At 39.3% G+C, this 14,100-nt stretch overlaps 1 protein-coding gene across 1 annotated transcript in view; it reads right to left on the reverse strand.

Annotated features, from left to right (window-relative positions):
• Positions 1–13,502: 13,502 nt before the first annotated feature.
• The window catches only part of CATSPERE (catsper channel auxiliary subunit epsilon), a 256,584-nt gene continuing 255,986 nt past the window's right edge, over positions 13,503–14,100 (reverse strand). Inside the window, exon 22 of the mRNA XM_057727707.1 lies at positions 13,503–13,656. Coding sequence (XP_057583690.1) covers positions 13,503–13,656 — 154 coding nt within the window. The remainder of the gene's footprint in view (positions 13,657–14,100) is intronic.

Here is a 14,100-nt window from a genome sequence, read left to right on the forward strand (position 1 = left end):
ATTATAATGTGTCTGGGTGTGGCCTCTTTGGTTCATTTTTTTGGGACTCTCTGTACTTCCTGAACTTGGATGTCTGCTTCCTTCACCACTTTAGGGAAATTTTCAGCTATTATTTCTTCAAACAGGTTTTCTGTCCCTTTCTCTCTCTTTTCCTGGGATCTCTATAATACAAATGTTAGCATACTTGATGTTGTCCCAGAAGTCTCTTAAACTATTCTCATTTTTCTTTTGTTTCTTTTTCTTTTTGCTGTTTCAGTTGGGTAATTTCCACTAGTCTGTCTTCCAGATTGTGAATCTGTTCTTCTGCATCCTCTAATCTGCTACTGATTCCTTCTAGTGTATTTTCCGTTTCAGTTATTGTTTCTTCAGTTCTGATTCATTCTTTCTTATATTTTCTATCTCTTTGTTGAAGTTCTCAGTGAATTCATCCATTCTTCTCCCAAGGTCAATGAGCAGCTTTATAACTATTACTTCACACTCATTATCTGGTAAATTGCTTATCTCTTTTTTGTTTAGTTCTTTTTCTGAGGTTTTTGTCTTGTTCTTTCATCTGGAAGATATTTCTTTATCTCATTCTGTGTTTGTTTCTATGTATTAGGTATATCAGTTATGTCCCCCAGTCTTGAAAGAGTGGCCTTATGTAGAAAGTGTCCTGTGTGGCCAGTTCCGTACCTGTGCTCACCAGAGCCAGGTGCTCTAGGGACATCCCCTGTGTGGGCTGCATGCACCCATATGTTGTAGTTGGGCTGTGATTGCTTCAGGCACAGTGGTGGGCAGGGATGGTTCCCTGGAGTGGGAGCTGCTCTGGAGGGGTGCTGGTGTGGGCCAAAACTGCATGCTGGGTGGAGTGGGGTAGGAGCTGCTTTGGAGGAGCTGGTGGGCTGGCTGGGGTGGGTCCTCAGGAAAATGCTGGAGCAGGGCATGTTAGCTAGGTTGATTGAGAATGACAGAAATGGTGCCTTGACAGGTGCTGGGCCAGCTAAATGGAAAGAGAACTTAAAAAAAAGTTCCTGAAGTGCTTCAGTGCCCAGAGAAAGTTCTACCAGATCCCTGCTCCTTTGGCACACATCCTAAAATTAGTCAATGAATCTTCTTCTTGTATGACCCAGGTGCTTTTCAAGCTGCTGCCACTGGGCTGGAACTTGAAGCCAACAAGTTTGTGGGTGAGCCCTTCAAAAGTGGAGCCTCAGTTTTCCACAGCCCTCCAGGTCTCCCAGGTGTAACCCCCACTGGTTTTCAAAGCCATACATTATGGGGGCTTATCTTCCTGGTGCAGGTCCCCTGGACTGGGGAGCCTAACATGGAGCTCAGACCTCTTGTTCCTCAGGAGGACCTCTGCAGTTATGATATCCCTCTCTCTTGTAGGTGTGGGAATGTGGGTTTTGACTAGACCACTTCTCTACCCCTCCTGCCCATCTTGATGTGGCATTCTCTTTATATTCTTATTTGTAGAAAGTCTTTTTAGTCTTCAGGTCATTCTCAGAGATAGTTGTTCTATATCTAGTTGTAGTTTTGGTGTGTAGGGGGGAGATGAGCTCAGGATCTTCCTACTCTGCCATCTTGATCTGGAACTGCTGTTTCATTCCTAATTGGTACAGTATGACCTGGGTACCACAAAAGCATTGCTTTCCAGGCACTGTGATTGAACCAGAAATGAGGTTGGTTTGCTATTTTGGTTGTCTGTATGAGGATATACCCTTGGGAATTTCATTGGATGGACAGATAATTTAATATTGTTGTCCATGTGAATGTGAACTGTTTATGATCTTCTTTTCTTATGGGATGGAACAGAATGCATTTTTCAAGTCAGTAGTTACTTTCCATATGCACGAGGCCTGGTTAACCTGCCCTAGCATTGATTCCACATCTGGCATACTGGATGCAGTTGGCACTAACTACTTGATTAAATCTGCAGTAGTCTGCAGTAGTCATTCTCTAGGATTCATCCATTTCCTGCATGGGCCAGACTGGTTATTAAATGAAGATCTGACAGAGACCACCAACTCTGCATCTTTTAGGTCCTTAATTGTGGTACTAATATGTCCTATTCCCTGGAAAATGATAATGATTTTCTAACTTTCTCAGGAGTGTGTGTGGGGACAGTTTCAGAAATTTCTATTGTTGACCCTACTCCACAAGCTGGGGGTTCAGTGTGGGCTTCACTCCAACTGCCAAGTATATCAATTTCAGTTATGCACTTGGGGACTGAAGTAAGTATCCCTGGGGTGGCCAAAGCCACTTTGGCCCTCATAGGTCTCACTCTAAAGGAGGGGAGCTTGATGATACTTTGGGTCACTAGGTATCAATGTTAACTCAGACCTGCATCAAATAGTCCTCAAAGCATCTGATTATTCCTCTTTCCTCAGTACAGTCACCTGAGTAAATGACTATAGGTCTTGGGGGGAATTGTCATGGTATAGACTTGCCACAGTGTTTCAGGGTCCTTCTTCCTACGGACCTGGCCACCTCTTCAGTTAACAGATTCTGGATGTGAAAATCTACTCAGGTCTAGGGACTGGAGCAAAAGACTGTGACTTTTTATGGGGACAACTGCCCTCAGCCTCCTCCTCCATTCTTTTTTTTTCTTAGATGTTATCATCCAACAGCCTTGTTGGCTGCATGATAATTTTGCCACTAACATCACTGTGTTCTATCTTCAAAACTCCCTGTAGGTCAAGCCCCCATTGTTGCACCTTTTCTGTCATTATGGTAACTGTGGCCTCCTGGCTTCAGGAAGTGAAGCACCACTACCAAGACTCTTACTTCAGGGCCTCATCTGCTTGATGAGCCCTGTGGCCACCTCACCTATTGTCATCCCTAGCTGCAGAGGAGAGCCTTCACTGGACGTTTTAGTGATGCTGGTGGTCTTCTCATCAAAATGGCTTTGGTGATTAGTGTGCCATCTGGACCTTCTTATGGGACATAATCTTCTGGGTCTTCTGGTCTTGTATAATGTCTCCATTCCAGCCTTTCCACCTCCCTGAGGCTTTTTATTCCTTCCTTCTACCAACTGCCAGGACACTCAGGTGTTTTTGTTTTGTTTTGTTTTTATTTTTACTTTTTTACTTTGTGGAGAGCAGGCCAGCATTTTTTCTAGGCTTCTGAGACCCATTGGGTCCTTGCTAGGGCATTAGTTAAATCCCATATTCTGAGAAAATGGCTCAAACTCAACAAATTCTTACTTGTCCAGTTTTAAAGAGCCCTCAGAATCCAATACCAGGCATACTCCCCTGGCTCCTCCAATACATGTAGGTTCATTTTTGTACTTCTTTCTTCCCTTATCAGGCCCAGCACCAGCTGGATTATGTTGGGATTTAACACGTCAGAGGAGGTGGAGGGGTCCTATTGTCTTGTGGGGGAGAGGCTTCTTCAGCATCTTCCAGCCCAGCAGAAGTGGAAGATTTTACTAGAGGTAGATAGGCCATGTCTGCATGCCCGGAGGGTGGGTGTGGGGTGGAGTGGGTGTGGCGAGACAACATATTCAGAGGCATCCATCCAGATGACCCTGTCCCGATTTTTCCAGTTCCAGTTTTTCCCTACCAGTGCCTCGACCTTTGCATAACAGACCTGTCTTGATTGAGTGTTCAAACATCTGTAGAGCCCTATGATTCCCAGGTCTTCAGCCTGCTGTTAAATTGGTCTGCCCTTTCACTACTGGTGATGCTGATCTCTTTATAAGATACCACTGAGGTACTCTGGTTCCTACATTTAACCTTTAACGGCTGTAGTTCTTTTTTCCACTAACCTTCTGCAGATTGTCAAGGGATAACAAGTATTGGTGAGGATGTGGAAATAAGGGGACCCTTGTACTCTGTTGGTAGGAATTTAAATTGCTTCAGCTGCTATGGAAAACAGTATGGAGTTTCCTCAAAAAATTAAAAATAGAACTGCCATATGATCCAGCAATTCTATTTCTGAATGTATATTCAAAGGAAATGAAAAGAGGATTTCAAAGAGATACATGCACTCTCATGTTTATTGCTGATTGTTATTATTCACAATAGCCAAGATATAGAAACAACCTAAGTGTCTGTCAACAGATGAATGGATAAAAAAGATGTAAGATATCTATATCTATATATAGGGGGCTTTTTGTGTTACTCTGAGACCAGCGGAACTTCCTTTATTGTTCATCTGCAGGTGTTGGTGTGTGGGGAGAGAGAGGTTACAATAGTGGCTCCTCCCCCCGCATGTGAATCAGCAGTAGTGCCCTGCTTGAATCATGGGAGTCCCAATGGCAGCACCAATTGCACAGGGAACCGGCAGGCATGGGCATAAGCAGAATGTTCCTGGAGATGGCCCACCCTGGCCAGATTATTTTTGGCTCTCAACAGCAGGCAGGCTAGGGCCAGCCCTTGAGGGGCTGCACCCTGGGGCAATGGAGGTAAAGCAGAGGAGAGATTCCTGAATTTAGGGAAACCCTCCTTATTTGACAGGGAAACCCCCTCTGCAAAGGGGAATTTGATTGGGTTAGAAGGGAGGCATTTGGGGCTGTCCCAAGAGGGTGAAGCGGTCAATCTGTGGCAGACAGGAAAGAGTGAGAAACATACAGATGGTCCATACCACAGCCCTGTGTGCCCCAAACTGAGATGTGTGTTCACAGGAGTGTAGGGGGTCTGGGAGCTGGAGCGTGGGGACCTGAGAACAGTCCCAGGGTGAGAACCATTGTTGGCTGTGGGAAGACAGACTGAGGGGATGGGAGGGAAGAAATCCACAGCAGGAAATGCCTACTACAAAGAACACAGGAACACAAACCCACCCATCAGCACACGGACTACCTAAAGTCATACTAAACTCACAGATACTGCAAAACACACCACCTAACATGGCCCTGCCCATCAGAGGGAAAAGGCTCAGATCCACCCACTAGAACGCAGGCACCAGTCCCTCCCACTAGGAAGCCTACTCAAGACACTGGACCAACCCCACCACAAAGGGCAGAGAACAGAAGCAAGAGGAATTATGACCAGGAAGCCTAGGGGAAGATCTCAAATAATGTAAATTAGACAAAATGAGAAAACAGAGAAACACCTTGCAGGCAAAGGATCAAGATAAAAACCCACAAGACCAAATAAATGAAGAAGAAATAGGCTAATTGCCTGAAAAAGAATTCAGAGTAATGATAGTAAAGATGATCCAAAATCTCGAAAACAAAATACAGAAAATACAAGAAAGATTTAACAAGGACATAGAAGAACTAAAGAGCAAACGAAACAGTGAACAACACAATAACTGAAATTAGAAGTACTCTAGATGGAATCAATAGCAGAATAACTAAGGCACAAGAATGAGTAAGTGAGCTGGAAGATAGAATGGGGGAAATAACTGCCACAGAGCAGGAAAAAGAAAAAAGAATAAAAAGAATGGAAGACAGTCTCAGAGAGCTAGAGGATAACATTAAGCACACCAACATTCGAATCATAGGCGTCCCAGAAGAATAAAAAAAGAAAGGGTCTGAGAAAATATGTGAAGAGATTATAGTGGAAAACTTCTCCGGCATGGGAAAGGAAATAGTCAAATACAAGAAGCACAGAGACTCCCATACACAATAAACCCAAAGAGAAACACACTGAGGCACATATTGATCAAACTAACAAAAATCAAACAAAGAAAAATATTAAAAGCAGCAAGAGAGGGCTTCCTAGGTGGTGCAGTGGTTAAGAATCCGCCTGCCAATGCAGGGGACGTAGGTTTGATCCCTGCTCCAGGAAGATCCCATGTGCCACAGAGCAATTAAGCCCATGCGCCACAAAAAAAAAAGAAAAAAAAAAAAGCAGCAAGAGAAAAGCAACAAATGACATATGAGGGGAACCCCATAAGGATAACAGGGGATCTTTCAGCAGAAACTCTGCAGGCCAGAAGGGAGTGGCAGGATATACTGAAAGTCTTGAAAGAGAAAAACCTACAGCCAAGAATACTCTACCCAGCAAGAATCTCATTCAGACTCGATGGAGAAATCAAAAGCTTTACAGACAAGCGAAAGTTAAGAGAATTCAGCACCATCAAAGCAGCTTTACAACAATTGCTAAAGGAACTTCCCTAGGCAGGAGACACAAGAGAAGGAAAATAACAACAAAAACAATCCCCAAACAATTAAGAAAATGGTAATAGGGACATACATGTCAATAATTACCTTAAATGTAAATGAATTAAGTGCTCCAACTAAAAGACACAGACTGGCTGAATGGATACAAAAACAAGACCCTTATATATGCTGTCTACAAGAGACACACTTCAGACCTAGGGACACATACAGACTAAAAGTGAGAGATGGAAAGGGAAGTCAAATGGAAGTCAAAAGAGAGCTGGAGTAGCAATACCCATATCAGACAAGTTAGACTTTAAAATAAAGATTATTACAAGAGACAAGGAAGGACACTACATAATGATCAAGGGATTAATCCAAGAAGATATAACAATTGTAAATATCTACGCACCCAACATAGGAGCACCTCAATATATAAGGGAAATGCTAACAACCATAAAAGGGGAAATCGACAGTAACACAATAATAGTAGGAGACTTTAACATCCCACTTACACCAATGGACAGATGATCCAAACAGAAAATAAATAAGGAAACACAAGCTTTGAGTGACACATTAGGTCAGATGGACTTGATATTTATAGGACATTCCATCCCAAAACTACACAATACACTTTCTTCTCAAGTGCACACAGAACATTCTCCAGGATAGATCACATCTTGGGTCATAAATCAAGCCTTGGTAAATTCAAGAAAATTGAAATTGTATTAAGCATCTTTTCTGATCACGACACCATGAGACTAGATCAATTACAGGAAAAAAAAGGGTAAAAACCACAAACACATGGAGGCTAAATAATTCGCTATTAAACAATCAAAAGATCACTGAAGAAATCAAAGAAGAAATTAAAAAATACCTATAAACAAATGACAATGAAAACACAACAACCCAAAACCTATGGGATGCAGCAAAAGCAGTTCTAAGAGGGAAATTTATAGCAAGAGTCCTACCTCAAGAAACAAAATTATTGAATAAGTAACCTTACCTTACACCTAAAACAATTAGAGAAATAAGAACAAAAAACCCCCAAAGATGGCAGAAGGAAAGAAATAATAAAGATCAGAAATAAATGAAACAGAAATGAAGGAAACAATAGCAAAAATCAATAACACCGAAAGCTGGTTCTTTGAGAAGATAAAAGTAATGAACCATTAGCCAGACTCAGGAAAAAAGGGGAGAAGGTGCAAAACAACAGAATTAGAAATGAAAAAGGAGAAGTAACAACTGACACCACAGAAATACAAAAGATCGTGAGAGACTACTGCAAGCAACTATATGCCAATGAGTTGGACAACCTGGAAGAAATGGATAAATTCTTGGAAAAGTACAAACTTTCAAGATTGAGCCAGTGAGAAATAGAAAATAAGAACAGACCAATCACAAGCACTGAAATTGAAACTGTGATTAAAAATCTTCCAAAATCACAGGAGGGAGGGGATATGGGGATATATGTACGAATACAGCTGATTCAATTTGTTGTACAGCAAAAACTGGCACAACAGTGTAAAGCAATTATATTCCAATAAAGAGCTTAAAAAAAATCTTCCAACACACAAAACCCAGAGCCAGGTGCCTTCATAGGCAAATTCTATCAAATATTTAGAGAGGAGCTAACACCTATCCTTCTCAAACTCTTCCAAAATATAGCAGAGGGAGGTACACTGCCAAACATATTCTATGAAGCCACCATCATCCTGATACCAAAACCAGACAAAGATGTCACAAAAAAAGAAAATTACAGGCCAATATCACTGATGAATATAGATGCAGAAATCCTCAACGAAATACTAGCTAATAATCCAACAGCACATTAAAAAGATCACACACCATGATCAAGTGGGGTTTCTCCCTGGAATGCAAGGATTCTTCAATATATGCAAATCAATCAGTGTGATACATCATATCAACAAACTGAAGGATAAAAACCGTATGATAATTTCAATAGATGCAGAAAAAGCTTTTGACAAAATTCAACATCCATTTGTGATAAAAACTCTCCAGAAAGTGGGCATAGAAGGAAACTACCTCAACATAATAAAAGCCATCAGCCAACATCATTCTCAGTGGTGAAAAACTGAAAGCATTCCCTCTAAGAACAAGAACAAGACAAGGGTGACCATTGTCACCACTATTATTCAACATAGTTTTGGAAATTTTAGCCACAACAATCAGAGAAGAAAAAGAAATGAAAGGAATCCAAATTGGAAAAGAAAAAGTAAAATTGTCACTCTTTGCAGATGACATGATATTATACATAGAAAATCCTAAAGATGCTACCAGAAAACTATTAGTGCTAATTGATGAATTTAGTAAAGTCACAAGATACAAAATAAATGCACAGAAATCTCTTGCATTCCTATACACTGACAACAAAAGATCAGAAAGACTCCCATTTACCATTACAACAAAAAGAATAAAATACCTAGGAATAAACCTACCTAAGGATGCTAAAGACCTGTATGGAAGAAAACTATAAGCCACTGATGAAAGAAATCAAAGATGATAAAAACAGATGGAGACATGTACCATGTTCTTGGATTGTAAGAATCAACACTGTGAAAATGACTATACTACCCAAAGCAATGTACAGATTCAATGCAGTCCCTACCTAAAATTACCAATGGCATTTTTCACAGAACTAGAACAAGAAATTTTACAATTTGTAGGGAAAAGCAAAAGACCCCAAATAGCCTAAGCCATCTTGAGAAATAAAGACGGAGCTGGAGGAATCAGGATCCCTGAATTCAGACTATACTACAAGGCTACAATGATCAAGACAGTATCTTACTAGCACAAAAACAGAAATATAGATCAATGGAACAAAACAGAGAGCCCAGAGATAAACCCACGCACATATGGTCATCTTATCTTTGACAAAAGAGGCAAGAATATACAGTGGAGAAAAGAAAACCTCTTCAATAAGTGGTGCTGGGAAAATTGGACAGCTACATTTAAAAGAATGAAATTGGAACATTCCCTAACACCATACACAAAAATAAACTCAAAAAGTATTGAAGATCTAGATGTAAGTCCAGACACTGTAAAACTTAGAGGAAAACATAGGCAGAACACTCTATGACATAAATCAAAGCAAGATCCTTTTCGACCCACCTCTTAGAATAATGGAAATAAAATCAAAAACAAACAAATGGGATCTAATGAAACTTAAAAGCTTTTGCACAGCAAAAGAAACCATAAACAAGACAAGACAACCCTCAAGATGGGAGAAAACATTTGCCAACGAAGCAACCAATAAGGGATTAATCTCCAAAATATACAAGCAGCTCATGCAGCTCAATATCAAAAAAACAAACAACCCAATCCAAAAATGAGCAGAAGACCTAAACAGACATTTCTCCAAAGAAGACATACAGATGGCTAACAAACACAGGAAAAGATGCTCAACATCAATAATCATTAGAGAAATGCAAATCAAAGCCACAATGAGATATCACCTCACACTGGTCAGAATGGCCATCATCAAAAATCTAGAAACGATAAATGCTGGAGAGAGTGTGGAATAAAGGGCACCCTCCTGCACTGTTGGTGGGAATGTAAATTGGCACAACCACTGTGGAAAACAGTATGGAGGTTTATTTAAAAACTAAAAAGAACTACCATATGACCCAACAATCCCACTACTGGGCATATACTCTGAGAAAACCATAATTCAAAAAGATACATGTGGGACTTCCCTGGTGGTGCAGTGGTTAAGAATCCACCTGCCAATGCAGGGGACACGGGTTCAAGCCCTGGTCTGGGATGATGCCACATGCTGGGGAGCACCATGCCCGTGTGCCAGAACTACTGAGCCTACGCTCTGGAGCCCACAAGCCACAGCTACTGAGCCCTTGTGCTGCAACTACTGAAGCCCATGTGCCTAGAGTCTGTGCTCCACAACAAAAGAAGCCACTGCAATGAGAGGCCTGCACACTGCAATGAAGAGTAGCCCGCCCCCTCCTCCCTGCTCACCGCAACTAGAGCTAGCCCATGTGCAGCAACAAAGACCCACCACAGCCAAATGAGTAAATAAATAATTTATTTTGAAAAAAGATACATGCACCCCAATGTTCATTGCAGCACTATTTACAATAGCCAGGACATAGAAGCAACCTAAATGCCCATCAATAGACGAATGGATCAAGAAGATGTGGCACATATATACAATGGAATATTACTCAGCCATAAAAAGGAATAAAATTGTGTTATTTGTAGTGAGGTGGATGGACCTAGAGTCTGTCATACAGAATGAAGTAAATCAGAAAGAGGAATAACAAATACCAGATGTTAACACATATGTATGGAATCTAAAAAAATGGAATTGATGAACCCAATGGCAGGGCAAGAATAAAGCTGCAAAAGTAGAGAATGCACATGAGGACATGGAGTGGGGGAGGGGAAGCTGAGAGGAAGGGATAGAGTAACACTGACATATTTACACTACTAAATGTAAAATAGATAGTGGGAAGCTGCTGCATAGCACATGGAGATCAACTCGATGATTGGTGATGACCTAGAGGGAGTGGGATAGGGAGGGTTGGGGGCAGACTCAAGAGGGAGGGGATATGGGGACATATATGTAAACACAGCTGATTCACTTTGTTGTATAGCAGAAACTGGCACAACAGTGTAAAGCAATAATACTCCAATTAGAAAAAAAGAATTTTAAAAAAGTGAGAAGAGTTTTACTTAGCATGATTAAGTAGTATAAGTTCAGTGTGGTGAGAAACAACAGTAAGAAAGCAAATATTACCTGGAACTACATCTATTTAAGTTTGGTAACAATCACCCTTTCATTTGTCATTATGCACAGACACATCATTTTACATAAAGAGAAAAATTAGCATGCTACTTTTGGGTTTTTTTTTTGGCCGCACTGTGTAGCTTGTGGGATCCTAGTTCCCCGACTGGGGATCAAACTCAGACCCTCAGCAGTGAAAGCACGGAATTCTAATCACTGGAATTCCCTATTTTTCTATTGTTTCCTTCTCCCCCAGTTTTGAGGGTTTTGTTTATATCCTTCCCTCTCTACATCTCTTGATACATACGCTCTCCCCCTCATGCAGTGTACAGACATACACATGCACACACGCACATGATACTATACACAAAATGCTATGTATCTTTCCATACTTTTCTCTGTGTTCTCATACATAAAGCTTTTGTTTTGTTTATATAATGGGATCATACTATAAATACTTCCCTGCAGCTTGCTTTTCTCATTTAACAAAATCTTGTGGAAAATCTTTTAAATCAACTAATACAGACTGATCCATATGGTCTATGAACAATCATTTATTCAGCCATTCACCTACTGATACACATTAATTCTTCTAGAGTTCTGTCACACACTATGTATATATATGTCTCTATATATAATAGTTATATATAACTGTTATGTATATAAAGCTATTTGAATATTATATATGTGTTGGTCCTCCCATCTCATGGATAGACTCCTGATTCCTAAGAGTAGGATTTCTGGGTCCAAGAGAATGAATGTTTCTAATTTTAATTGCTCTTGCCAGATTAGTTTCCAAAAAATCTTTAAAAATTCACATTTCCTTCAGAAATGCAAGATAGTTTTTTTCTCATTCTTGATTATCATTCCTCCCCAAGAGTATTCCCTCTCTGAATTTTTGTCAACAGGTTCATTGTAACTTTGGTTTGTATCTTTCTGAATGCTGGTGTGGTTGAGCATCCTCAGTGGATAAGCACCTGATTTTGGAGCCAGTCTGCCTAAGACTTCACCTACCAGCTGTGTGAACTTGGAAAAATTACTTACCCTCTCTGTGCTGGTTTCCACATCTCTATAATGGGATAATAATAGTTCCCATTGCATGGTGTTGTTGAAGAGGATTAGATACATTATTAGAACAATTTCTGGCACATAGTAAACTCTAAAAAAATTGTTTTTAATATGTTTATTGGCTATTTGGATATGCTATTCTGTGAAATGACTGTATTTTTTGCTTATTTTATACTGGATTATTTTCTTTTTTTTTTCCATCAACTATTTCTATCAGATCTTGTTTCACCCTTTCAATAAAGATTTTAAAGATGTTTTCCATGTATGGCATACACCTTTCATATTAAATTTAATTCTATGTAATTTGTCACTACAATAAATAGATTATTTTAAATTAATTCTATTGCTAACTGTTAAACTGTCATATAAATATAGAGAAAAGGTATTAAATTTTAAATATTTGTCTTATATTGAGCCATCAAGTGCTCTTATTCTAATAATTCTTGTTCCTAATTTTGTGTCTCCTATGCATATAATCTTATTATTGAAAGAGCATTTTATCACCTCCCCCCCAGCATTTATAATGGTTATTTTATTTTCCTCTTGTAATGTCAGAACCTTCAAAAGAGTGATGAATAGCACATATCCCTGTCTTGTTCCTGATCTTAGTAAAATGAGAAATTCTATTTGTGGACAATAGCTTTGATCTGTGCCCATGGAGTGCCATCTTGCTCCTGAACTTCCACTCCTTATGTCCGCACTATGGGTTTCAGACTTGTTTACCCAGCCCCCACAATCACATAAGCCATTTTTTTTTTGGTGAGGGGAAAGGAGCCAATTTATGAAATTAAATAATGTCCATGGACGGAGTGAAGAACACGGACTAGGGTATCTCCACCTTGGCTGGGCCCAGCACAGCTAAAGCTCAGCACACTGTTTATCTTCTGCTTTTCCTCCCCATTAGCCAATTCTTTTAAATAAATCTCTTTACACACACACACACACACACACACACACACACACACACACGCACACACACGCACACACACACAATCTCCTACTGGTTCTCCTCTAGTTGGCTACTGATTGTTCAAATACTAATTGTTTAGAAAGCTGTGGTCACATTTGGACAAGTTAAGAAGCTTATTTTGAGCATCAACATCAAATCTGAAAACTTAAAATTAAGACAGAGTATCAGCTTCCTTCAATACGATAAATTGTTTCATATGTGAATCTACTATTAGAAAAACTTCTGAAATATCTTTGACAGACTATTTAAATTCACATACTTGTCTTTTGTACATAAATTAACTATAGCCATATAAGGTTCATATGAAGTTTTATGCAAAATGATAATATTTGACACATTTAAATATATTTTCAAAAATGTATTCATTCTTAGGAAGGATTGTAACAGCCAAATTTAGGCAGTTTTTAAAATTTTTTTTTCTTTTTAAAAGCCATGTAAGAATATATAAACTACCTTAAGGTAAAAGTGAACACATTAAGGATTAATTTAGTAACATACATTATATATTAAAATATTTCTGTTTTGGGTAATTTAAGAACATTTTTGAGATTTTGAATTTGATGATACTTACTATGAGCTTATACTTAGTATTTCTTGGTCAAACACACACTCTCAATATAAGTATATATACACACTTTCTACATACATATATTCATAGTAAATAAACTTTCATTTTTCTAATTATTCTTTTGTTTTCTTTCAGATTTGTGCAGTGGTTCATAAATATATTCTCTATAAATCCTCAAATAATGAAAGTAGCTCAAAACAAGAATACTGAAGAACAGTAGCATCAGGAGAAAAAGCAAAGCTGCAACCATGTAAGCACTTGGACTGAAATGAGAAGAAAAGTCATTAGAAGTCATTGTTCACTTTGGTTGTTAATTTAGTCAAAAAAATTTTGAACAGATAGCTGCTATGCCAATGTACTCTGTTAATGATTAATAAGATTTATAAGACATCTTGTCTACCCTCAAGATGTTTACCTCTTAGTGTTTGAGGCTGATAAGGGAGGAAGACAGACAGTGTGATTGATCAATATAGTGAGAGAAGAAGTGTAAAGTTCTAAGGGAGCCAGGCATCAGGAAGGCCTTCCAGTGGAGTTGAGTTCTGAACCGAGTATAGGTAAGAGTTAGCTAGATATGAGTAGGCTTAGGAGTACTAGTATGATACTAATTAGATAAAAATGCCTAGGAGTGGAGGAGAAGACTAAAGTGGGCATAACTTTTTAGGTAAAGGGAGATGCATTTACAAAGGCATGGAAGCGTGAGAAAACTT

Source organism: Hippopotamus amphibius, chromosome 3 (assembly GCF_030028045.1).
Source record: "Hippopotamus amphibius kiboko isolate mHipAmp2 chromosome 3, mHipAmp2.hap2, whole genome shotgun sequence".
NCBI lineage: Eukaryota > Metazoa > Chordata > Mammalia > Artiodactyla > Hippopotamidae > Hippopotamus > Hippopotamus amphibius.